Here is a 27676-nt window from a genome sequence, read left to right as displayed (position 1 = left end):
TCACTCTGTCCCCCTCCTTGTAGAAGAGATCTAGGTTTAAAATATGCATAGTGATGGCGATGAGTTTTTATTCCTGCCTGCCATGTCTCACCCCATCCCCTATCCTGCTTCTCAGTGCTCCATAAGTAACTCCAGAAAAGTGGATCTTGGAATAATGGTATTTCTGTAGTTGATTTGTTTGAATGTGAAGAGCTCTGGGAAAAATTCAAAAGCATGAAGTATAGTGATAGAAAATTTTCATTGTTAGCAACTTGAAAAGATTATGCTGAAAATCAGCTAGCTTTAGTCATCTTTTTATAAATTGTCTTTTAATTTTAATCTTCCCTTGTTTGAATTTGAAACTTGAAATATCTGAGTTCCTTTTGATTAAATGTTGTGCATATAAAACTTCACAAATAAAAATATTATTCAGAAACTATTTGTGATGGTGATGATTTGGGTAACCAAAAACATTAGGTTTATTTTACAATGTGTTACTAATTTATATGAATAGTATTGCTTTCCTGTTATAAAATACCATATTTGTTTATATGTTTGTCTCTATTGTTATTTTATTTTATTACTAAATGAACACTTTTCTTTTCTTCCCAGAGGATGCTAAACAAGTTTTTGGCCAGACCACAATTCATCAGCACATTCCTTTTAACTGGAATTCAGAGTTCATACAGCTGCATTTTGGAAAGGATAGAAAAAGACACCTAACATACGCGGAGTTCACTCAGTTTTTACTGGTAGGTCTAATACAGCGTGGTTTGTCAAGAGTAATAAGAAGGATGCAAGAATCAAAGTATTTACAAACTTGCCAAATACCATGCTGGTAGCAAAGTTGAAATACATACCAAGTGTAGGCTCTTACAGTCATAGTGCTGGACTTGTATGATACGTTGATAAATAGGATATGCTATAGGTAAAACTACTGATTTGGGCTGGTTTTTTTTTTTCCTTTTCCTTTGTTTTTGCACCTCTATGTGGAAGGTGATTTTTTTCTACATTGTTGTGTAGACATAGTCATGAAATTAAAAACCTAGACTTTGATGTCTGAAAATCTCCTGTATTTTTAAATCTACAAGTCAAAGAATGTTGAATAACAGCATTGAGCATTTTGGACTCAACTTGCCAGACTTGTATAAAGAAGTACTTCTGTCTGAAACAGCATGTTTACCAAATATATATTTAATTCAGAGCTGATATCCAGTAATATTTGTTAAAAGTCATTTCCATACACTTTACTTTAGATCTTTTTTGAATTAAGTTTATCTTAGAGAGGGACAATTTTCTTGTAGCATATAAAGAATAAAATACTACTTTTTGCAAGGAATCCTTAGCTATTCATACTTTTGGGTATTTTGTTACAGGAAGTAAAATATTATGCTAATAGAAAACCCCCAATTATCTGTATTTCAGCAGTACTGTTAAAAATAATCTTCAGTAGGAAAAGAGGTGAAACACGTGAGTTTCTTATTTGTATTCCTCCTGAATACTTAATGCTGTATTAGTATTTACACTAGAGAAGTTTAAAATGGGAACCTGCTTCAAGACTGCCAGGTTTCCTTTTTTCTTGTTTACACAAGTATGTTAGTTCACAGTGGGAGGTGGTATCATTTTGATGAGGAATAATTAAGATAATGCTATTGAGACAAATGTTACAAATTGACTTTGTAGAACAGAGCCTAATTAACTTTGTATGAAGAGGACGTCAGGTATCACATGATTAAATCATATTCCCTTAGGCTTTGTATTGACTATTGTAACTCCTAAGTAGCTAAGACATAAACCAGTTTTGTGACAGAAATAGGAATCAGAACCTCTTTTGAATGAAAAAGAAAATGTGCTACTTGATTAGGAAAAAATGCCTCTGGCAATGTGTTCTGGTATCTCCTTCCAACTACAGAATAAGCCTCAGAAATGTATCCTGATTCTGGTGATTTAAAGTCACAGTTTTAACAAAGTACCAGTCCTGTTTGTCTCATCTATTTGCTTAGAGATCTGAAAAAAAACATGTAGAAAAACTCAGAATAAAAATACGGCACTTTCTCACCATTAAAAAAAGAAAAGAAAAAATGTGTATGTAAGGGTTGTTAAGAGAGGTTAAGAGAGGTTAAAGAGCTTGTAATGGTAAGGCTGAGTATTTTGAATATTTGGGTTCTTTTGTCATTTTAACTTGAATTAGGAAAAGCAAGCACTGAGGGAGGAGTTTTCTAACTTTGGAGATTAGTCCTAGCTATTAGGCTTTCTCATCTTGTGGAGAGATGTTCCTCTTATCTGAAAGGACTTTTCTTGGATAAGATGATACTGTGGGGATAATTGGTTGTGATAGAAGATGTCAGTGGTTCTAATGAACCAGCCAGCCCTTTTGGTAATGATCCATATAGGTCAGAGCATAAACCAGGAGAATAAGGATGACAATTCTGGGTGTCTCCAGAGAGGTGAGATACATTCAGGAAAAATTCTAATGCTGCTAATAAAGATGCTCTCAGCATTGGTGCAGGCAGCAAGGATTTTCAAATAAATTAATTGTCCTCAGACTACTGAAGTTGCCTATTATCAGTACAAACTATATTGGGATGCTCAGTCAGTCACAGTAATTGGGCACATCTGTTTACCCACTTTCTAGAACTGTAAATCCTTGAATCACATAGGTTTCCCTGCTGATTCTTGCCTTGCAGCATTGTATTACAGATGCTGAAGTTTGGGCACAGAAATGGCTCTCGGCACAAAGTGGAGAGTTACTGTTCACAGGCATGGAAATCTTCCTTTAAGCTTTGTAACCTTTGGTACTCAGCTTTTGCTTCTGACATTCTGCCTGTGCATGATGCAGTCTTTTTAGTCTGATGTCTGGACCTTGGACCTCAGACAGCAGGAGACCACAGTGGATACCAAATTACCTTTCTGCATTCCTGATGTGTGAATGCACTTTACATTGCACTTAACATGGACCAGATGGTTCTGTAAGGCACTTCAGGTACTGCTTTGTAAGTACAATGCAATTTGCAACTTTTAATGGAATAATCTAGCTTGATTCATTCCTTTACATTGGGTCCTATTATGTCACATAAACTTGTTCCATGATCATTATCTGTTGCAGCATTTGGACTAATCATCACTTCTGGCAAAGCTCAAGGTAGTTGGAAAATAACATTAGTATGTTTTATCCATGCACCAGATTGATCTCTTGTGGCTTTAAATATGAAGTGTTTATATGGGATTCTGAATATTTATATTCTTCCAGCACTTCTTCTGTCTGCAATGAGATGCCTGAAAGTATAGCCTTCAAACTCCTTGGCTCTAATGCAGTTAACAATCTATTTGCATTAACTTAGAGCTCAAGGTGTGTTGTTTTACCCTGCTCATTTGCTAGCTTAAAATTAGCTCATCTATCTATACTATATATCCATCATATGTATCTGTTTGGATACAGTAATGTTGCATCATCACTTAAGTGCCTTATGAAGAGCAACATCAGCCCCTTTCTCAGCATGCAAAATCTATTCCACACAATGAATTTTAACATATGCTTATATGTGGACCTGGTAAAACCATTTCTGCATTGTCTGGGAATTTATTTACACCCAGAATATTAGTTGATGAAATAGTAGTCTCTATAACTGAACCTTGGGATCTACTCCAGTGGCAAAGATTGTGTTGCATCTGATGACTTGTAGACCCATTGGGATGGAATGCGAACATAAATTTCTATCTAAGTGGAAGGTAAAGAAGCTTTTAATGAGCTGTAAGGGAAAGCTGAGGTAAAATCTCTAGATAGGAAATAATTTCATTAGAGTTCTGGTGCCAGCATGCCTGTCATGATGTGTGAATTAATTTTTCATAAAGTCTTATGCTACCTGGGGGAATTCTGGACTTTCAGCATCAAGGAAGATGCTTGTTTTCTATGTATATCTAAGTTTACAGAAAACCTAGTTGGAAAAGGTTCTTTAGGATGTGTAATTTGTATTGCAAAGTAATGAGGATTGTACGTATTTAAACCTGAGTCTGTCTAGGTAAAATAACATGGGACTGAAATAAAATTTATAAATATAAATGAAATAATAACATTATTGCAAATCAGATAGCATCTCTGAAGACTACAGCTTTGCTTTATTGTTTTTCAGTTTATTTTTAAGGTGATAGTTTTATATTAGCTGCATATACACAATATATGTTACAAACATCTGATAAAGAATTTCCTGATAAATTGCCAGTAGCAATTTTGAATTTTGAGCTCATTTTGAAACATAGTTATGCTGTGAGTTGTCTCAGCTTTTAGGCGTGGAGGCTGAGGGAATGGATAGCCTTTTGAGGTAAACACAAGGAGGTTATTGCATTGATATGCACTGTGCAGTGATTAGAAAAGTGACATATGTCTGGTTTGTTTGTGACAGCAGAGATTGTTTGTTACCATGTCATTGTCTGCGTGTTCTTGTGTGCCATACTGCTGCCATCCATGGTCATGGTTTGGGAATGTCGTGGCTGAAGATCCCTGTGCTTCTTTCTTCTTGGTGTAACTGGAAAACATGTAGCACTGCTCAAAATAACCATAGCCTAAAATGTCTGACCTTTCTGAGGTCAGTCTTCTTTATCTATGTGCAGTATGTGTAAACCATTTTGAACTGGAACTTAGTTTCTGAGCTAGGGAGGAGGTGTTAATAGGGAGTTTCAGAAGACTGGCATCATCCTATTCATAGTTTTGTCTTGCTGTCTACAGCTAAATGGCTGTTTTCTGGCTGACAAGAAGATGGGTAAATGGCAGCACCAAGACCTTGACAATGTGTTTAAACAAGTGGGATAATTCTCTCCAGTGGGTTCCAGTTTACCAAGAAAATTGGAAAGAATCACATTAGCAAGGAGAGGATGGGGTGTTTTGGCTTGTTCTCAGCTGTAGTACTAGCAGCCTTTTTGCAGTTAGCTGGGTGATGACAACAAACACGTGCTTGATGTACCTCTTTGGAGCACGAGCCCTGCTTTGTTCTGTGGCTAAGACATCGCTGTCAGCTAAGGTCACACCAATGGTACAATACCTCCAGACTCACTGATGGGTGTACAGAGACAGGAACAGATTGGACTTCTGCAAGTGGTGTCCAGGTTTTTTTACTGCGTTTTAGTGCTGGATTCTGCCAGTGAAACTCTGCCAACAGTTCCAGTGGTTAAAACAATTTGAGTGAGGAAAGGAGAAGAAAGCAACATGCACTGTTTGCCACGTAATCCATCTGCTAAATACAATTGATTTTTTTCTATGGTGGTGCTTCCATTTAATGACAAACATTTTTGTTCATTTGTTCATACCTGCTAGGTGATAAGTATTTAGGATACAGGCTTTATTATACTTAACTCCTCTGCAGAGCTCTCTGCCTCCAAGTAGTTGCCTGCCTCAAGCTGATGAAGTCTTTTTGTGTTTTTGTGCTCATCTCACCGTAAACCTTCCAAAATTGCTTCCTTCCAAATTTCTGTTGAAATTGTAGTCTCAATTGGAGTGAAGTAAGAACTTGTATGGCTGCATCCAGACAGAGTGAGTATTATTGCTGAATTGTAACACTTCAGCATAAGGGTCTGTAATGTAAAGAAAATGTGGCTGAACTGAAATTGTACCACTTCAAATTATAACTCCCACAAGCGTTTCCCATCAAAAGAAGAAATTTCAGATTAATTCTGGAGTAAAACATTGATCAGTCTTCCCCCCCACCCCCCACCTCTTTCCTCCCTCTGCCTAATATATTAGGAGGTTTTCATTATACAGGGTACAGTGCTGTAATTAGAAACTAGGACCAGAACAGGTGAAGTTCAGAAGGCTGAAATAAAAAGACAAGCATGGTTTGAGTGGCAGTGTGAACTGAGTGAATAGAAGGAGGGAGGGATGGCATCTGCAGGCCTCTGGCAGGTCTCATCCTACTCCATCTGAATTTGTCTGTCACCCTTCATTCTTTGTTTCCTTGAATGCTGCTGTGAGACAAATACCAACTTACAGGAGATGATATTTACTAATACTTCATGATGGTGATTCTTGACTAGCTTGAGTCTTGTATGAGTATGTATTTTAAGGCACATATTTGCAATATAGTGGAAATAGTTGGAAAGTGTCATGGTCCACTGCAAGACATAGTTTTGCTCTGATTCCATTTCCTTAATAACTGACATAAATTAATAAATGACAAAAAAAACCCAGTAGTCTAACAGTAATTTAAGAAGAAAGGGTGAAGGTCACAGTAGGAAAAGATACAACTTTGAGAGATTATATACCTTTTTACTTCTATTGTCTCTCAGAGGTACATTTGAATCACAAAATGAGATTATCAGGTGGGTGTATCAGATAATGTTTATGCCTCTTACTACTACTGAAATATTGAGAACTGATCTTTAATCAGTCAAGAGACAAGGAGGTCTAAATTAAACTGCTGGTGTCTTTTGTAGACAAATAACTTTATGTTTTAAGTGAGGATGCTCTTTGAGGGAATCCTTTTCAGATTAGTAGGTGTCTACATGGAAATCTCTGATGTCCTTGTTCTTGTTCATCCATTGTCCTTGTTCAGGGAGTAGTGAGTGCTTTTACAGAAAGTATTTTTACCTGCTGTGACACATGCAATAAACTGGGTAATGCACATCTTGGAAAACTTTAATGTTCATGAGTGGGAGATTACTTGCACTGGTGTGTTGGTATGTGTTCTCTGTTTCTCAGTTAAGTGAATTGCATGACATAATGTCCAGACAGCAAAGGAATCATGATGTTGTCTTAGGTACTGAGGTCAGTGATAGAGATCATAGAAAAGGCTGAATAGAAAAGGCTGAAATTTACATAAAATATACATATAAGAGCCAATTAAAATTCAGTTACTTGTAGTCATGTTCTGTTAGGTATGAGAGCCTTGTAGGATTGCATTACTTGGTAAGGTGATTATTTTGAACCTAACTGCTTTTTTTCCCCATGTGTTTTTAGGAGATCCAATTAGAACATGCAAAACAAGCGTTTGTACAGAGAGACAATGCTCAGTCTGGAAGAGTCACAGCTATGGACTTCAGGGACATTATGGTCACTATCCGGCCACACATGCTGACACCATTTGTAGAAGAATGTCTAGTAGCTGTGAGTACTTCTGGTATCCCAGCTGGCAGATCTGGGATACAAATGTGGAATTCCTTTTCTTACGTACCTTGACCACTACATGACACATAATCCAGCTTGAGGATGGACATTTTGAAGTCTAGCACTTATTACCCACACATACGAAAATTAACCCTGATTGCTGAACATATATCCTCAATGGTCTTGGTTTCCAGAGACAAAAGACAAAGCATGTAGATGGACCTTAGTAATGGCCTACAAATGTAGAGTTTGCCTTTTTCCAGCCATTCCATCATAGTAGACTGTGTCAAATATTTTTGAATGCCATTACGTCGCACTTAGGATGTCATCTTCAAAGAACTTGCTTTTAATGTAAATTCTAAGCTCCTGAATGTAATTTCCAAGTACCTGGGACTATGTATGAATTGGAACATCAACCAAGGACATTCACTTTATCTTGACTAATAGTTGTTACACTTAACTATATATTTTTGTCTCTGTTTGGAGTGCATAAAGAAAAGAGGTACATTTGGTTTTGACCACAGTTTATAATTTTGGGAACTTGTAGCAGCACGTTCCAAGTAATCCAAAGCTTGGCCATATTCAGGTTTGAAGATCTGCTGAAAGGTCTGTTATGCTTTGACTTGCAAGGGAGAGATTTCATCACTTCACTTGCAATTGTGAAGTGATGAGTAGTGCAAACTCTGACCAGAATATTAGAAGATTCATGCAGCAAAAAGCATAGCCAGAAGATTTAGGAGCTGACAGTGAGATTTGGTACTTTCTTCCATGGTTCTCTCACAATCTTGTTACCAGCCTTCCTGTGTCATCTGCTCTGTCATAAAACATCAGGTATGATTTTTGATTATCCCTCGAGGTCAGTTAAAATTCGGCAAGCTTATGCATATTTTTTTTCAGAAATTTGCTTGATCATTAATCTTATAATTTTAATAGTGAATTGATCTAATAATTGTTCTGTGTGCAGACCCAGCACCACTTGAAAATAGAGGTTTAGTCTCAGTTCTCATTTGAAAATGAGTAACTGTTCGAACCTTATTGTTCCCATTATGTTTGACTGCCTGATATAAGCCTGAGAGCTTACTGCTGGTTTTCCATGACTTGAAATGCCTGTGAATTTAAAGGTTTCAATTGACCTTTCTCAGAATATGTTTTGGTTTTGTTGAAATTTTTCTATATAGTAATATGCTTTACATGTAGAAGTAGATTTCCTCATTACTAGAAATAAGCCAGTTTATGAAACATTTCCAACTGAAGCAGTACTGAAACTTGAACTTTGTAAATTACTACTGGTTATGTTGTTATAATCCTGCATATGTATTTGTTTAGGTTTGTAGGGTGGGGAGAGTTTTATATTCTGGTCATGATTAGTTTCAGTAACATAAGAATCTTTCATAGTTTAAAGTTCTTTATTTTGCAGGTTTTTAAAAAAAGCAAGCCTGTGCTGCTGTCACTCTTGTAAAAGAGTATTATTTGAAAACATTTATTTCAAGGTTTTTTAGTCTTGTAACAGTCTCTTTTCTCTTCTCCTCTTTTACTGTCCCTAGGCTGCTGGAGGTACCACTTCCCATCAGGTCAGCTTTTCCTATTTTAATGGATTTAATTCTCTCCTTAACAACATGGAGCTCATTAGAAAGATCTACAGTACTCTGGCTGGAAATAGAAAAGACGTGGAAGTCACTAAAGGTTGGTAGAAATATTTGCAGTCTGGAAGTTTCCTTGGATATTTGAATGGAGGGAAAGACCTCATCTGTATGCTTTTAAATCAATGGGGGCAGGGGGGAAGCCTGCCTTGTTACCGTTCCTTGGTTTGCCACTCAGTTTTGTACAGTCCCCTCGGAGTGCACCCTCCAGCTTTTTCATTTTGTTTCAATCAGAAAAAGGTCCTAGTAAACTGGTGGTGGGGGCAGGGTGAGGAAAGTATGTAAAGATATTTAAAAGTTTAAAAAACTTCCTAGGACTCCTGCCAAATTGGCAGCCTATTAAAGTGACCTTCAAGGGTAGTTGAAGAATTCCATAAACTTGTATTGGCGGCACAGTAAGCTGATCTACAAGCTTGGAACAAGATGTTATCTGCTATATCTAACCACTTTTATAGAGAATTCCCTGTGCAACACCAGAGTTCCATTAATGTGGCCTCCTGGGACTATGCATGAAAAGTTCCACATCTCTTGACTCCTGTTTTGGGGGTTTTTCTTTGTTTGCTTTTTATTTTATATTTTTCCCTCTGACCTGCAGCTGATTGATACCGTATGTCAAATATCCTAAATCCTGCTGGTAGTACTAAGCTTTAAGACCAGAGAGTTGTACTTACTTGCATGAAGGACAGACCATTTAAAGCACACATTTATGTAGTGACAGGAACACTTCTGTGTTGGGTAACTTACTCCCCTTTCACCCTCCCCAACCAGCGTCTTCTACTTTATACTAAAATATAGTGCAACTATGGGGTGCTCTGGATTATTTCTTCTGGTTTGAGTTCATTTAATTTTCTGTATTTTTATTCTGTTGCAGAGGAGTTTGTTCTGGCAGCCCAGAAATTTGGTCAGGTTACACCCATGGAAGTTGACATCTTGTTTCAGTTAGCAGATCTTTATGAGCCACGGGGGTAAGTGGAGAATTATCTCTTCTCTTCTCTTCTCTTCTCTTCTCTTCTCTTCTCTTCTCTTCTCTTCTCTTCTCTTCTCTTCTCTTCTCTTCTCTTCTCTTCTCTTCTCTTCTCTTCTCTTCTCTTCTCTTCTCTTCTCTTCTCTTCTCTTCTCTTCTCTTCTCTTCTCTTCTCTTCTCTTCTCTTCTCTCTTGGAAGGAGTGGGAGGTGGTGTTGGGGGACAGGAGAATGTAATGTAGTGGCCCATGTGCAGGTAACTTTTAGTGATCTGAAAACCAACCTCTAAGTAAACACTAATGTGAATTAATTTCATCAGGCGCATGACGTTAGCTGATATTGAAAGAATTGCTCCTCTGGAGGAAGGGACATTGCCCTACAATCTGGCTGAAGCTCAGAGGCAGGTAAGAACAGAAGCCAGCACAATGCTGTTATTTGTTTCTAGTGCCAGGTAAATAGGCAGTCAGCCTCTTCCTGTTGTTGTCATCTAAGTTGCTTTTCTCGTGTGTTCTGTAATAACTGTGAGGAGTAACATCTTGTTAGATTTTTTTTTTTACTGGTGTCGTGTTCTCTCCATCTCTTCTTTGTGCCCCTTCCTCTTGGGCTCCATTTTAACGGGTCAAATGTAATTTACTTTGGAAAGATAATATGTGTCATCTAGCCAGTCAGTAAATACTAGATGCATGCCTAATTAAGATGTTTATGTTTTGTGATTCTGTTGGTCTGTGTTCTTTTTAATGAGGAAAAGAGAAAAAAATTAAAATTCAGCATCTATCCTATGAAATGGCAGCCCTTGTTCTGAACACATATGCATGTTCCTGGCTTCGCAGTGTTCTCTGCTTTGCTTTATGCCCTGCTGAATATCAAAATAGGAGAGCTTATGTATAACTAACATCACAGTTTCAGTAAAAGTATGTCCAAAACCTAAAGGATATTTACTTTCAGTGGTATAACCACAAATGGACTTTTTTTTGGTTTTGAGGCAAAAGGAAATAGGAATGTTCTTTAAATGTCAAACCTATTGGTCTTTTAGTTTTTGTATTACCTTATCATATTTTGTATTTTCATTGACACAAGTTTCTCTACAGATAGATTTAAAACTAACCCTCCCATTTCTCTCTGTCTCTATTTTAAGGCAGTCTTAACTTTGTGTCTTGTGAGACTAAGGGTTTTTTGTTGGTTTTCTTTTTTCCTGCTCTGGGTCTGTGTGGAGACGCCAGTTTGACCACAATGAGTTGATCCAGGCTACATTTTTAGGACTACCAGGCCATAAGCCAGGCCTCTGTGTGTGTGTACACATGTGTCTCTTTTCCTTCTCTTTTTTCTTCTCCTGCCTCCCCTACATGTGAACACCCCCACCACCTCTCCAAGACAGGATCTGAGGTGGTGGTTTTCTGTTTGTTCAAGCAGTGACTAAATGGTGATGATGCTGGGATGAATTCAAGTGAGTTGGCTCCCAAAGTTCACCATCTATTCCTAGAAGACTCCTAAAGGAGTTAAAAGCATTTGCATTCGGCTGAATATCAAGTAACATAAGTTACAATAGGTAGCAGTAAAAGGTAGAGAAAAATGTGTGATGGAAGTAGCAGCTTCTTCACTTTTTGCTTTGGAGCCACTGTCTCTGTTACCATGATTTTCATTGTTCTAGGAGGTGAAGACAATGAACTATGATCCTTTCCATTTCTTCTGTGTATGCGACCCATCTTTTCATTTTTTTCCACCCAATTCCTTTTTAATGTCAGCTGCTTGATGCTGAGACTGAAAAGATTTTCAGCTACATTGATATATTTATTTCTGGTAATCTCCACCTATATTGGAATTAACTAAAACATAAACACAGGAAAATGTATCCATATCTTTATTTTGTTGCTTTACTTGTAGTATCCTAAAAAGAACATACTGCAAAAAATGCTAGTAAGTATGAAAGATTTAATGCCTCTGCAGAACTTCTGTTTTCTTTATTATTTTCTTTCATTAGATAGCAATTTTAAATCTGGAACACTTCTGAAATTTATTTTTCATTGGGTTGAATCTAGCACACATAGACTGTGAGCAAAATGAAATTGTGGGGGTGCTTTATGGAACCTTATTTTCCTTCGGCTAATCTGTGTGAGGGCTCACATACTTGTTTTGGTAGCCTGGGAAGTAATAGGTGTACCTGGTTTTGGCGACAGTAAAAAGAAATTCCAAGCTGGGGTTGCTTTTAGCTGTAGAAAATTAATGACTGAAGAGGCAATATGTTTAGACCACATTTAGACCACATTTAGACCATTGATTTTAGAGTTGTATAATTTTGTTGTAGTATCTATTTTCTTTCCTATTCCAATTAGAAAAGGCTGCCTTATATGACACTTAGAAATCAGTGGAAAAAAGTAATGATTGAGAACAAAATCTCTAGTGTATTGTGGAATTTTTTCCAGGTATCCATATACTTTTATCTGTCTGATTATGAAATGTTCTCTTGGGAAATTAGATGTTTTGATTATTTTTCTTGTCTTTCCTTTTGTTTTAAATCCTGCCTCGACAGAAAGCTTCAGGCGATGTGTCTCGACCTGTTCTCATCCAGATTGCAGAATCAGCGTACAGGTTTGCCCTTGGTTCAGTTGCTGGAGGTTAGTCATGGCTGGGCAAAAGAATATTCATCTTCACTGATTGAGTTTTTTCTTCTTTTCTTTTGCCATTCTTCTCCTCTGACTCTCATTTAAGTGTGGAAGGCTTCTCAGACTTTCCCTTGGAGCTGTGTCTGAGGGGTGGGATGACTCTAAGATTGAAGGGGAAGGGGTCATCTGGTCTACAATAATTTTGAGATTTATGAACTATTGGAGTTTCCAGGTGGTGTTGCTGTCTGATTTGTCCCCAAACAAATGTAATGAAAATCAAATTAATAATGAGGTAGGACTGGAAAGTGTATTTGGTTAAAACTGTGGGAGGTAGCTTAATGTATCCAGAATGTATCACAAAGAAAAAAGATGTAACTGATATGTTAGGTGTAAATGTGAAAGATGACAGTTGCAGTCAAACAGTGCAAATGCAAAATCATGTTTTTTTATATCTTGAATTTTATTTGCAGCTGTTGGAGCCACTGCAGTCTACCCAATTGATTTAGTGAAAACTCGCATGCAAAACCAGCGTTCTACAGGCTCTTTTGTGGGAGAACTTATGTATAAAAACAGTTTTGATTGCTTCAAGAAAGTGCTACGTTATGAAGGTTTCTTTGGGCTTTATCGAGGTAAGTTTAAAAGGTGTTATATACTAATGATAAGATACTATTAAGAGTTTTGTGTGTCTGGATTTTTAAGTCTTTTTAGTTCAGACTTTTGCTTCTTTGTTACATGGGAAGGATTTAAAAACTTCTCGATAATTAAAACTTCACTGTAATGAGAACATTTCTGTAGGACGTCTCTGTCCTTTCTCTCCTCGTCTGCCATAGGGAAATATTAGCAATTTCCTACAGCAAAAATACATTGTTAGTAAAGTTCTCCTTTCCTTAGCAGTGCTTAATGCCAAGAGTGTTTTGTCCCGTTTGGTAAGAAGTTAGATCATCTGTGGGTTTTTGTTCTTTGCAGTACTTTTTGTTATGTTTCTCTTGAGACAAAAAGGTCTCTGCGAATCAGTTGCATTTGCTTCAGTAATCATTGGAAATACTCATCTTTATCAAGTTTTTTGTATACCTTTTCTTATGTTGTTACTGTGGAGTCAGCCAGAGTGATTCATTGGGTTTCAGCCCACTTAGTTTTATAAATGTAACCAATACACCCAAGTTATGAAGTTACCCATTCCAACCTGCCTTTGTAGTCAATGGAGAAAGCTCCAAAATCCATTGACACTGTTCAGGATGTAAATCATACTGACTTTGGATATCTTAGATATCTAAGTGCCTGAAGTTAAATGGTGGCTTTTTTTTTTTTTTTGTTCTATCATTGTCCCAGTTGTGGCATCAGTGGTGTCAATTCAGGTAACTCAGGAGGAGTCATAAAGAATCAAGAACCTCTGCATGAGATTCCAGTTCTTCTCTGTCATAGAGTTAAAGTAAATTATATTTCTGATGTCATAATTATTGAGATCTTTTATGCCCCTCTGCCATATTCATAGGGGAGAATTTAAAACTTGCATTACTGAATTAATTTTTAGCTAGCTTGCTTAGAAACTTATTTTCACTTGTAAAATAAGAATATTGTAATGAAAGAAATTGGTTGTTAAAAGCAGTTGAGTAAGGAATGAAGAACAGAGGATTTTGGTGACATATTGTTATGAACTGGCAAAGCTGGGTGTACCTTAAAAAAAAGTAACAGTTCATAAAACAATGTGGGAAACAGCATAAAAACTAGGTGGTGTAATAGGTGTGCACACCTAACATATGACCTGAGTCGCTAAGTAGCTCCTCTGCAAAATACAGACTCTGTAATTATTTCAGCACAATTGGACATGGGAAGGCTCTCTTACTACTGACTGAGTTTGCGGCCACTTTTGGAGTAGACTTAATAATTTAATAAAGAGTATTGACACGGTCTCTATTTTGTAAGGATTTATAGCAATCAAAATCTTTCAAAAGTCCCAGTTATTACCTAAAGAACCAAATATATTCCTTGTAATTTTTTTCTACTTCTTCCAGCATCCTGAAAGAATAAATATGCAGAATTCTACTATTGCCTCCTTCTGTCTTACTGAAATTCTGAAGGACAGTGATTTTTTTTCACCTCGGGAAAAACAAAACAGATAAATACTCATAAATGTCATAAATGCATGTTCTTAACTCTGCTTGTCCTGAGTTTGGAATAATTTTTTTCATTGCCAGGTTTAGGGAACCTTAGGAAACTTCATCAGTATAGCTTGTCCTTCCAGTCCCCATTGTCTTTACTACTTTCCAGTTGTCCAAGGAATATTGAATAGTGAAATCTCAGACAGTTTGGTGGAGCTGAACTTCTAAGACCAGGCTAATAATCTAATTTCTGGATTATATAGTCGAATACCATCATTTTAGAGGTAAATTTAGACCTGTGCTTCTACAAATTCTCTCCTTAAAGAGCACCCTGACTTAGCTCTTAGAGGCAAATAGAGAAAACTGCTTAAAAATCTGGAGCTCCTTCTGTGCAGTTTTGTAAATTCAGACTTTTGCTCACTTTCTAAGGAGATGTTGAAGAAAGTTAAGGAGCTGAGTGCAGAAGGAAGTTTCTGCTTAAGCTTGAGAGGAAGGAAGATTTGAAAGAAGCATTTTATAGATTAGTGTAATTACCCAATGTAATGCAGTACACATTTAGCAAAAGTCATCTTATTCTAAACTTGAATCCTACACTAGGTAGGACACACTACAGAGTACATTACTTTTTGCTACTCATCGGTCACTGCAATTCTTTCTTCAACTGATTTGTTCAGGGTTAAGTCAATGTGGGTGGTTTTGTCCCCACTGAGGGAGGAAGTAATCATTGGGAGACTTCTCCTTAGCTGAATAGATGCAAAAGCTTTTTAAAAATTGTACTAGGAACATTTAGAGTAGTGGTCTTTTATCTTGATGCACTTGAAGAAAGCAAGCAGAAATTATAAGCCCCACTCTGAACTCAGCCTCAGATATTTTTAATAAAAGGCTCATATTTCCATCCAACAAAGTGAACTGATTTCTTTTTGTATCACTGTTTTTTTCCAAACTTGGAAACCATGTTTTAAACCACCATCTCAGATAAGGATAAATTACACCATCTTGTGGATATATAGAGAGCACTAAATTTGGTTTGATGTCAGTTTGGTTCTAAGTATAATCAGTGTTTCCACTGAGAAGATACTTGGATTAAAAAAATAAAAACAAACCAACAAAACCAAACATGATCTAAACCTCTGTGGGGTCTTTATAATATGCATTATATGAATGCTGTGTTGTTAGCATTTTTTAAAAGACTTTACATCTGAGGTAAATTTTTCATCTGTCTCTCAGCATGGCTGAAAAGAATGCTCATCTCATATACCTGTAATTTACTGTTCTGTCTACGTTTATACCTGAAATGCATATTTAGAAACACAGGTATTTTTATACATGCAAATTAAAGAAAATTTTGAAAGCTGTGATTTGTCACAGGTCACCTACATGTCATAATAGAATTTTAATCAGAAGTCCACCTGATGAGTCACAGAATGCTTCACAGACTAAGCAGTGCATCCAGTAGAGATCATTTCACACATACTTCATCGAAGTTTCATGGGAAATTTAAGTACCGGAGATAAAATGTAGTTTAGGAAAATGTTTGGTAGCCATACTGTTAATGCCACTTTGCCTGGAGGATGGAAAAGACAGGGAATGCTGTTGAAGACACTGTCATCTGTGATAATTAACTCTTCAGGAGTTTGTTTGTTAGTTTTATTTCCGTTGATGGTGCTTCTAGCCCTGCAGTGACTCCAAATGCCATCTAATTTAGATTTTAATGATTTGTGCATTATTACTGATGGACTCCCATGCTAATGGTGCAGAAAGACTGTGGCAGAAGCTTTCCTTCCAAATTATGCAATGGAATACCATATATATAGACTGGATACGCCTACTTGTACCCCAAGTTCTGTCAAAGCACATTTTCAGGAAATACCCCATTTCCAGTCTGAGGGAGCTATATTTGAATGGCAACTGGTGATTAATTGTCTAGTTTATTGTGTGAATCCTGTAATGGAAAAATGTGGCAGTATTCCATTATTACCTTCCTATGAGATACCCTAATGGCTTCAAATATTTTATCTAGACCGAGCAACAAAACCTTCAGTCACTGTTTTTTCCTGATGTGAAGGGAAAATCACATCTGTTACACAGTGTGAAACTGAAGCGTCCCTGTTAGACATCGAAAAAAATACTTTGGCCAAGTAAGATTTTTGTTTCTCAGTGCTATTGGTACTGCTGGGCTGGATGAGCTGTTGTGTGTGTATTCACAATGTACTTATACTGCTTTCAGAAAATAACTTGTAGGGTGTCACAAAATGAATGCAGCTTTTGGTGCTCTCTCTTGCACACACCTTCCCCTTCCCTCTGAGTCCCACTATGACAGTGTGTCAGATACGAAGTGGTACATTGTAATTGCTGCTAAAAAGCCTTGGCTATAAAAAGGCACTGAATTTACCATGTACTATAGTACATGTTTACCATGTACTATACTAGCAGGCTGCCTATGTGCAAGATATTATGCTCTGATGTTATAAAAGGCATGCATTTTTAAGGCACTGTCAGACATTTCTAAGCCTGTTCTCCATCTGTGTATATGTCACATTGCTGATCTGCTAATGCATTGTAACACTAAGAAATTCCCACTGCGTCAAGATAACCCCAACAGAAATATGACATTTTCTTATGGGGCCTTTGATGTGCTTTCTTTCTTTCAAAACTTAGCATCTTTATCATGTTTAGAAATTTTTCAACAGTGTTTCAGGGCTCCCATCAAAACAAAAAGAAAAAAAAATTCATTTTGATGGTCATAGCATATAGAATGCACAGGTAGCACTTTGAGATAGGTATGAGATCAAATGAAGGGTCCCTCTGCCCTCCTAAGGTGCTGGAGACAGACAGTAGGCCTAACTGGTACCTGGTAAGGCTGTAAAACCTGGTCTTAAAATTCATGCTGCCTTTTATAGAATACTGTCTGCTATCTTGCAGTAGATATATACAGCATTATCTGTAATTAAACTTACAAAGCACTTTTATACTATAAAATCATGTGTGAAGTAGAGGCAGGAAAAGAGAAAAATGTTCTAGGCTTTGCTTGCTCAGTCAGGTTTTTCTGGTGTTGGGGTTTTTTTAAACTGCTATCTATTCTATTTAACCTTTCTCTTCTCTACCTCGAAGTTTTATGGAAAGCTTTGAGTCGTAACAGTCCCATTTGGACTTGATTACAAAAGGAATGAACCAGATGGGAAAAAAAAAAAAAAAAACTTGTTCCAAGATAAACATCTTTTTCTTATGACTTTACAAGTGTTTTTACAAATACAAAGTTTTGGGAGCTGAAAAATGGCTAAAAGGCCATCTTCAGATCAGTTCAGTGAAAATGGATTTGATTTGTCCTGCTAATGTTGTTTCTAAGATTGGAGGTTTATGCAGATCATCAACTGGACTACTTTTATACTTTTCATATATTGATACTTTAGAATGTCTTTTTCTGTGATTTATTTGATAAAGCATGACTTGAAAGTCATGGTATGTACAGCTTGGGTGTAATAATATATGTGTATGTGATTTTAAAATTAATGACCTATGTGTTTGGAATAGTATCTGCTATATCAGACTTGCTTAATTTTTCTGGATTCAGCTTAAGATTAGGTAGTGTGCTTTTAAAGTATATGGAACATTTTTTTTAATCTCTGAAGATATAAAGTCATTTGCCATAATGTTTATATAAGGCCACACATGTCCTGTAGCAAGTTGTAAATATTACAGCAATTTTTACAAAGATAATTTTGTAATGAAAAAATTCTATTCATTTTATATTACTGTGTTTCCCTTATAGTGCTACAGATAATGTAACACTTAATTATGTAATTCTGAATGGCTTAATGGTTTTTCATTAGGAATGGTTTCACGTCACCCATAACAAGTAACACTTTTTAAGAAACTCAAATTCTAAAATTTTACATAGTCTGCAGAATCTCTTTTGGTTTTGAGCAACTGTATATGAGCTTAGTGCTACTGTATTTTTTAATTTGAATATTCAGTCATATGGTCATAATGCAGCATTGTTATCCTGGGTAAATGTTACTTATATATGTACATCAGCTGTATCAAGACATCAGTACATTAATATGCTTGGGTCTCCTGCTACCACAAACCAAATGGTGCTTTTCTTCAATGTCAATTCCTTATTAAGAGCATCAGTAGGAACCAGTAAAGCTGATGGATGGTAGCAGGATCGAAGAATATACTAAACCAGAGCATGTGCATTTTTCTCTGTGTTATTCTGATAGTTAGTTCTTTAAGAAAATGCTTTTCAGCAGGTTAACTTTTAGAGGTGGAAACTTAATTGGTTTTGGGTTTTTTTTCAACGAAATAAAACCATGGAGAGGTGAAAATGTCAGGCTTTGTAGAAAGTACCCAAATGTGCTGGCTGAGCTGCTAAAACAAAGGGCTCTGCACCAGGAGCTCTAGCTGAGGTGATTTTCTCACATTTTTGAATGGTGTCTTAATTTCATTATGCTGATGAATGCTTGCAACACCATTCTAGCTTCAGGCTTTGTTGGTAAGCTTTGCCTATTTTTAGGCTGTGTCAATCAAATGTTTACAAAATATCGACCATTCACTTCAAACAAGTGAAGCTGACAGTCAGAAATTCACACTTCCAGTTCTGTAGCACATCACTTCTAACAAAATAAAATAGAAAATTCCATACCTGAGTAGAAAGCAACATAACTTCCTTTGTTTTAATAGCTGATGATTTAGCTGGGCAAAGAGCTCAAGAATGCAGTCATACATGTTTGAATGTTTTGCATTATTTTGATTCCTATCCCCTTCGGTCCTGCCATCTAATGCCATTGTTTTTGCTAGGAAAAGGTTTTGATTTTTGAAGTGGATTCTTTGTGTATCTCACAAAATTAATTAGAAGGTCTTGATTTTTGTGTGAAGATGCAGAAAATGAAAGTCAGCTTGGGACAGTACTGAAACATATTTGGCAAATCTATGTTAGTGTTTAAACATAAAATGAGCTAGTATGAATTAAAAAGAAAAAGAAAGAAATACATATAGACAGTGGTAGCACTTGAAGTGGTAGCACAAAGTTTGTTCTCAAAATTGAATGTTTAAGTACTCTCATTATATATAATAACACAAAATTGCTGTAAAAATCGCCTGTTTCTAGGTGCTGGTCTCTACATACATTTGTTGATGTGTTTATTTAATACCAGGTTACTCAATGCCTTGAATTCTCTATTTCCATGTTACAGGTCTGTTACCACAGCTGTTAGGAGTAGCACCAGAGAAGGCCATAAAACTTACTGTAAGTTTGCAAATGGATTTTTTTTTTCACATTTCTCCACATTGTAAAATGCAGCAAATTAAAATTGTGTTAATATCTGACTTGTGAACAGTACAAGTGGCATACAAGTCTCATCCAGAGGTGTAGATGTAAATTTTAGGAATCTTACTGAAAACTTATTTTTGGACTCAAAAATATAACAAGCTCATTCAACTTGTTCAGCTCATCTGCTTGTTTGTAAGTAGCATAGGCCTTTGGTTTCACTTCTTAGCAAATCAGAATAGTTACTTATTGGAGGGCTTCTGTTTTTGTATCTCCACGTGGTTACTGTATGTATGATTCTAGTGCAATAGGAGATAGATAATATGAGCATGTAGTGAATTGTTGGTAAGAAAGGAACTTGTTTGCGTGTTTTTTCTAAATGTTTTACTTCTGTAATTTTGTTATTTCTTAAGTGTTTGTAAGGCACTTAAGAATTTCTTATAATCCAATCATAATATGTTGTTTATTCACTGATAAGGCAGTATTCATCAAAGATTGTAGTATGCATTTTAAAAAAAAGGCACATAATGCTACTTATTGAATTGCCATTGTGTTAAAGCTTAGTATTGAACATTCTGATATTGATTTGACATTTTAATTTGTTAATTTTAATTTTTATTAATTTGACACTTCTAAAATATTAATGTATTTTATAATTTTCTGATTTTAAAATTTACATTATTAGTGATGGTTTATTTTTTGAATAATAAGTATTTGAATTATGTTGCAAATTCTTGTTAGAAGGAAGAACGTAGCTTTAGAATATTTAATATAAAATCTAAGACTTTGATTTCTTGATATCTTGTAGTTTGGTAGCTTAGTGGATGTGTTTGCATTTTCATTTGCACAGAATTTGTGGCTGATGAGTGTTTTCTCTGACCTTTTAATTTATCAGCTTTCATAAATGTTTGTCTTTTAAGGTTAATGATTTTGTGAGAGATAAGTTCAGGACTAAAGATGGATCTGTCCCGCTGGCTGCAGAAATTCTTGCTGGTGGCTGTGTAAGTATCTTTAATTTCCTTCATATGACATTCATGAAAGTGCAGTTTGTAAGATTAATTGTGTGGACTAAGGCTTCTGTTTAACCACAGATCCGGCTCAAGAGCAGACTCTCCTAAGAGCATCTCAGCTCTTTCCTAGATAGGCCAGCCGTTCTTGATGAAAGGGTAAATGTTTCTGTGCATCGTGCCTTTTAACTGTTCTCTGTAATTCTCACAGCTTAGAGTTTGTCTCCTTAATCAAGAATATGTCTTTATTCATGTTGGCTGTAGCTTATGGCCTTAAAGAGGATTCATGCTAACCTTTCCAGAAGTTAATAATTAGTTACTACTTTGTGGCACCCACTATACCACGTCACTTCTTTCCTGATGTGTTATTGCACCCACTAATTTTCACTTTTTGCAGTGATACTGGCTTTTTGAAATGGCAAAGACTGCTCATGCTTCTTTGAGTACATAGCAGACGTAGGCTGTGTAATGTTAACTCAGTGCATAATGCATTCCTGAATGTAGGATGTATTTAAAACCCACTAAGATTTTAAGAGTGTTTTCCTTGCACAAAGTAGTATCTTAATGAACAACTGGCGCATTACTGAGTAAATGATAATACTTCACTACTTGATCTAGTTCTGTCTGTCCATATTACAGCTTATTTTATCTGGTGTATTGATTTGTTGAAGCAAATGTAAATACTTTAGGTAAAACTAATAGTTGTTCAAAGACCAGTGCATTTTACAGATAAAGAGCGCTGTTTATTTAAAACAGCTTTGATCACTGGGGCAGAGCAATGTTGGTGTATTTTTAATCTATCTTTGTTTCTGCTGTCATAAGACAGATGAGGTCACATTTTCAAGCAGCTTCTACCTGTGTCGAAAACTACAGTGAGCAGCAACTTAAAAAAAATGCTTGCGTCTTAACCTCAGTAGGTGCAGAGATTTGTGCTGTATGTGCTTGCAGAAAGTGAACTAAGATTATCTGAGCCTCAGGGTGCAGTGGCTCAGTTGCATTGCAGGCTGAGAAGCCCTGGCTTTCTGTAATTCTCAGGAGATGGGGCAGGATTTGGCTGCTGTCTCACTGCTCCTTCTGTTTGATCACTGACCTGTTGTAGACTGCCAGGTAGGATCCCCTTGTTCTGTAACTTTAGGAGCATTCAGGGAAGAAAAAAAGAAGGGAGGGAGAGAAGAATGTGGGTCTCTAAAGCCCTAAATAAAAAGCATGCTGTAAATGAAGGAAAAATGCAATAAAGTGCTTGCAGAGTAAAAAGTATGTGCCCCTTACACTAATAAAAAGTCTCATGAACATAGCAGCCATAGAGAATTCTGCAAAATTTTAATTTAAGATGCCATTTGATCTAGAGTTTTTATTTTACAGACTGCTGTGAATTTTTTAATGCAGTACAAAAAGCATGCTTTACAGAGACCTGTCATTCATGAGAATGCTGCAGCAAGCTTTTTGCCAGCAGTTCATTGTAAACTAAGGATCTGTTTTAAGAGATAGGTGGTTTGAGATGTATTTTAAATGTGCAGTAAATGTTGGCTTGTCCTAAATTTATATTAACAGTGAGATGCTGCATGAAGTTGTAGCAGTAGACGTGCAGTGGCAGAATGCCCTGAGTTTCCTTTTAACTGTAGTGCTCCACTTAAGGGCATAATTTGGTGCCAGGTAGATAGGTTGCAACTTGTCTCTTCTGCAGGTGGTCTTTGGGTTCTTTTGTAATTTTAAACCCAATTCAGACTAGCAACAGAGACTCTCATTATCAGCGGTTCCTAGGTTTTTTGGGGTGAATTTTTCTGTCATGGTGTAAATATATGTGTTAAATATGAGATGCCAAATACATGCTTTTTCCTCTAGCTTTCAGCATTGTATTGGTCTAACTCTAACTGTCCCTGTATAAGCCATTGTGAAACCTGTGATTTCATTGTGGAAGCAGCACGGACAGTGTTGAATGCTCGAAAATTGTCAGTCTTGGATTTTTACCTCATTTCACAATGTAGTAATTGCTTATGTGGGAGGCAAGAAGACAGGAGGGCATGATGTGTTAAAGTCTAAAAAGGGGAAGACAACTAAGATGAATTTTCTAAGACTCCTGCCCTATCACCTTTCCACGTTCCACATCTAATTCTCAGCTGGGATTGTGTTACAAACACAGATTTAAATTTTTCTTTTTCAGTGCTTCTGTTTCCTTGGAGTGTATTCATTGCTTATGCAAGAGCTGAGTGCTGGGATGCATGCTAGTTTGTAATGTTTTAAATAGCAGCTCTGTGAATATGGTGTAGTAATAATACCTAGGAAAGGGAGGACAAGCAGATACTTGGATAGGTTGGGTTGTTCAGTAACACAAAGGGCTTTGAAGGGGTCAGTGTCACCTGAGCAGCTCCACTCTGCTGTTTGCCCAACCATTGCCAGGCGTTGACTTTTAAGTCTCCAAGGAGTTCACTTTGCATCATAATTACTGTGAATTAGTACACATGGCTGACTTTTGCACTTGTAACTAAAGCTGATTGTTTCATTGAACAAGTCTTTTTCTGTTTTGTAAACTGTTTTCTCTCCTAAAAGAAAAAGAAAAAAGAAAAGAAGAAAATAGATCTTTTATTTCATGACCTTGTGACACTTAATTCAGTTAACAGCCTGTTTCATAGCTTTTTATTACGTGAAGATGAAAGCGATAGGTTGGTTGAGATTTTTTTTTTTGAGACCCCCAAGAATACAATTAAAAGTATAACCTTTATACTTAAGGAAGGCTGTTATGTAAATTCCTAACACAAGATTTCCATCTCCTTTGTTTGTAAGAAATTTTCCTAATGACTATAGCATTTGTTACCCATAAAAATGCATGTAGCTTTCAGATTTGCACAATGCCTGACACCCACCATGAACTCTGATCTCTGCTGCGCATTTTGGACTCTCATCACTCATGCAAATCCTATATAGCCCTTATCATTATGAGGCTAGTAAAAATCATCAGTTTCAAGGCATGGTGTAATGATGCTGTAGAGCTAAGATCTGCTGAGCATCTAAACCACAAAGCTGACTTAACCTTATTGAATTAAAATGGACACATATATGCTGGGTTTGATTTCTGCTAATGTTATAACTTACCTTCAGAATTCTTTAATAAAAGGATGTATAAGCTGTAAGTACAACTTGAAATTTTTTTTTGAAGTGGCAATAATATTGAAATTTCTGGAAGCTTTATTTCATAGTCTTTTACTTGATTTTATATTTTAAATAAAAATAATTTTAAGTCATATCAAATTTAGCTGCTTGCTTTTTCTAATCTTAATTTAGTTACAGGCAGCTGTTGAAAGTAACCTGATTTTTTAAATATAGCATTATATATTAGTCTTATTTTTTTAAGCAGTTCAACATTTAATGAAAGATTTACATTTGTGTAACTGGGAACGAGATGCAAATATGCAAAATAAATAATATAAAACATTAAATACTAAGAAAAATAGAAGGAGGATTATAGCATGACTAAAGAAATCGCTGTATATGTTGCTTTGTCTGCATATGTTAATACAATGATATCGGTAAATTGGAGATGTAATTTTCAGCAAGAAAAGAGAACTATCTTTTGCTTTATTAACCTTTCCTTCTGCTCTCCCTTTTCCTTCTGAGCTCACAGTCTTTTCCTTCCCAGCTGCTCAGTGTGTGCTCACTATTAGCCAGCTTAAATCATGTAGCACAGTACAATTACAGATCCCATACAGATCTGCTTTTGTTTAAATTGTCAAGGCAATTTTAGGCATATTTCGAGAGACCTTATAAGAATCATAATAAAGTAAAAATGTATTAGACCTGCTTGGGCAGCCTCAACTCTGCTATGGAACATAAAAATTAGATATGGTTAAGATGGAGTGCAAAATCTTGCCCAGAATTAATTTTTATATAGGAATGTGATGTGAAATTCCACATGAATTATGCCAAATAACAGATCCAGTGCAAATAGTTTTATTAAGCTACTTAAAGCATTTATTTTATGTTTCAGAGAGTAATAAAGATAAGTCCACATCTGAGCTACATTTTCTTCATGGCATTGCAGTGGAGACAGGGGTGTATAAACTGCAATTCCCACATTTAGATCTCTTACTTTCAAAAATTCAGACATTTGCAAGTTGTGGACTAAAGGAGACTGAAGGTGCCATTCTTGCTTTCATTATTATGAAACCTAAATATGTTAACATTCAACTATATTTGGCAAGGGAAGCTGAGCTATGGGTAAAATTAAACTGCACAGTATATGTGCCAAGGGAAAAAAATACCTGCATGTATATCTGGGGAAAAAAAAGAAGCAAACAACTGCTGTCACAGAGAAAAGTTTTGGGCTAGTTTATTGAGATAGATAAATGAAGAATGTCATCTTGATGATTGCTCTTTGACAGCAAAAGGCATATGTCTCTTGAATGCTTAGCAGATTTGTTCTCAGAGGTCTGTTCTCCCTGTGGTTGGGGATCCATTACTTTCAAGGACAATTCTACCTGCTTGTGTATGTCTAACTTTCACATCTGCTTTAAGGAAAACTTACACATTATACATTATTTTTTCCCTTGATTAAATTTAAAGCTATTTTTTGTGCATAATATTGATGTTGTTCAATAAATTATTTAGATTTAAATTCTGTTTAACACAATTAATATAATGTAACTGAATATACTATAATTAATTAGGTATTTTTAAAATATAATACTGTTCTCTGAACCACTGTAATTGTAGTTATTTTCAGCATGCTGAAAATCATTTAAACTAATAGTAAATTTTTGGTAAAAAAAACCCAGCTAGATCTGGACTTAAATTTTACTTCACATTTGCAAACTCACTCTATTTCAACTCTGCTCTGTTTTAATTGCCTCTGATAAATTTTTATCTAATTTTAGATGTAAGCCTTATGATGAGGTTTGGGAAGGTAACATACAGTAACATGATAGCCCTCTCCAAGAGGCTGTACCGAAAGGCTGGGAAAGTTACGGGTGTAAAGTTCCTGCTTCTCTTTGGCCTCACCCCACATTTTCTTGCAGGTTTGGATGTTTTTAAAGCAACAGTTTGCTGAAATTTTCATCCAGTCATACCTACTTAAACTGGTCTTTCCCTAAATCAGTAATGAATTTCACAGAACTTGATTTCATTTAGTTTTGAATTTTCCTTTTGCATTAGTTAATCTAATTTAAACTTTTTTCACAAAAAGTATTTTTCCATAACAAATAAGAGATACTTTCCCATTTTGCTTTCTCTCTCTTCTTTCTTTTCATTTCCTTTCCACCTGAAAAAGAGAGAGATAGAAAATTTTTCAAACTTTTTTTCAAACTGTAAAACAAGGAGGGATGCCTAGGTTTAGGTTGATAGCTTTCTGATTCCAGAACCAAACAATTCTGAATGCTTAAAAAGTCCATTTTTTTCTAACAAACTTACTTAATATTAATTCAATGTGAATCTTATTATTTTTTTTCTCCTGTTATATTAGAAATAATGACTGCAAAGTTTTACATGAATGCACACTGCAGTTTAAGACATAGATTTGTTTTGACAATTATTTTTTATTACATGTCCCTTTCTCCTTTTACTTCTTCTTTTACTGGCAGTAAAATATTACAGTGCTTACCAGTGAAGGTTCAAAAAAACCCCAAATCCAAAAAGAAAGGCTCAAACTCAAATCAGGAATTAAAATCTAGCTTTCTGTGAGAAAAAGGAAGATATTTATGATGTCACAGTAATTTATGATGTGACCAAGAAATAATGGGTCGCAGTTTTAATACAGCTACCATGCCTTAGGACTTGAAAGGTCTGTAAATCATTAAATGATTCTACAGCTAGTCAAAATAGACAAGTAGAGCAGACAGAGCCAAACATTAACAGATTTGACAGGTCTGTAAGTTAATTGCTTTTATAATGCCAATCAAGTAGGCTCCACTTTGATTTTTTGGCTAGGCTTCTGAGAAGTGAATTACCTATAATGTGGAAAATATCCACAATTTTAATTTTTTTCCCATTGCAGATTTGGTCAGTGCTTATAAACAAACCGTACTCCTGTTTGTTTCTGTTTAGGCAGGTCATTAATTTTCTATTGTAGGACACTCCTCACAACTTGTATCTGAGTCTTGGAAATCCAATGCAGTAACAGGAACGTACTTCTGTTCAGACTAATTGCAATTCTATTTATGAGCACTTTTATGTGAGGATTTGACAGAGCTTGCTTTACATTTTAGGTACATTTGGACATTAACAAGACTGTGATTCTAGCAGTGTTTGCTGTTCGACTGCACGAAGTAAAACCTTAGCCAGACCAAGGGAAGGCTGTCCTCAGAAGACAAGAAAGATAAGCTAGAGAAAAACAGAATTCTGCCTGAGCAGCATGAAAGCTGTTTCTGTGATAGGCTGATCAGGGTAGTGAAAAGCAGATGATTGAGGGCTCAGGAAGTCCTGTGATCTGAAGAAAAGGTATTTACTATATGAATTCCCATTGCTAAAGAACATTATCAGAATGCTGTGTAGATAGGACCACAGATGAGAATACACAAAATAGCATGAGATGGCTTGTCTAGATTTTTGAGGCTTGGCTTTATGGAATGAAAAGGTAGCATAGAAGCAAGCTTTTGAGAACCCAGTATGCTTTGCTCTTGACATACAGTACCATGAAATTAAGGTGGTCACCTTTGAGATCTGTTAGAAAAACAGTAATTTTGGACTGTTGTCTGTTACTTAGGAGCTTTTCTGGTAACAGGAGTGTCCATAGTGAAATCCCCTCTTCTTCAGCAGTTTGGCATAATTCATCTAATGCTCTTGGGACCTACTGCCATACAGACACCAAGACTTTTAGAGGTAGTTTGAAGCACTGCAATGGCACTCTGTAAATCTGGCTTCTAAGCCTTGTTCTATTGTAGAGTTGGTATGTGGTTTTGTGGTAAATCATGGAACAGTTCTGTTCCTTAGTTGCCCTTTAATATACAATGAGGATGGTAATTCTTCCATTCTTGAAATCGTTGGTACATTTTTAATTTAATTTTTTTATGACAACAAGCAATCTTTATTTAGTGTCTGT

At 36.1% G+C, this 27676-nt stretch overlaps 1 protein-coding gene across 1 annotated transcript in view; it reads left to right on the top strand.

Moving 5' to 3' along the window:
* SLC25A13 (solute carrier family 25 member 13) overlaps positions 1-27676 on the top strand; it is a 99207-nt gene that overhangs the window by 49846 nt on the left and 21685 nt on the right. Inside the window, exons 5-13 of the mRNA XM_053990590.1 lie at positions 592-731; positions 6926-7072; positions 8617-8755; positions 9584-9677; positions 9994-10078; positions 12202-12286; positions 12745-12903; positions 19569-19621; positions 20563-20643. Coding sequence (XP_053846565.1) covers positions 592-731; positions 6926-7072; positions 8617-8755; positions 9584-9677; positions 9994-10078; positions 12202-12286; positions 12745-12903; positions 19569-19621; positions 20563-20643 — 983 coding nt within the window. The remainder of the gene's footprint in view (positions 1-591; positions 732-6925; positions 7073-8616; positions 8756-9583; positions 9678-9993; positions 10079-12201; positions 12287-12744; positions 12904-19568; positions 19622-20562; positions 20644-27676) is intronic.

This window comes from Vidua macroura, chromosome 1 (genome assembly GCF_024509145.1).
Source record: "Vidua macroura isolate BioBank_ID:100142 chromosome 1, ASM2450914v1, whole genome shotgun sequence".
Classification (NCBI taxonomy): Eukaryota; Metazoa; Chordata; class Aves; order Passeriformes; family Viduidae; genus Vidua; species Vidua macroura.
This window is presented reverse-complemented; position numbering and strand designations above follow the sequence as displayed.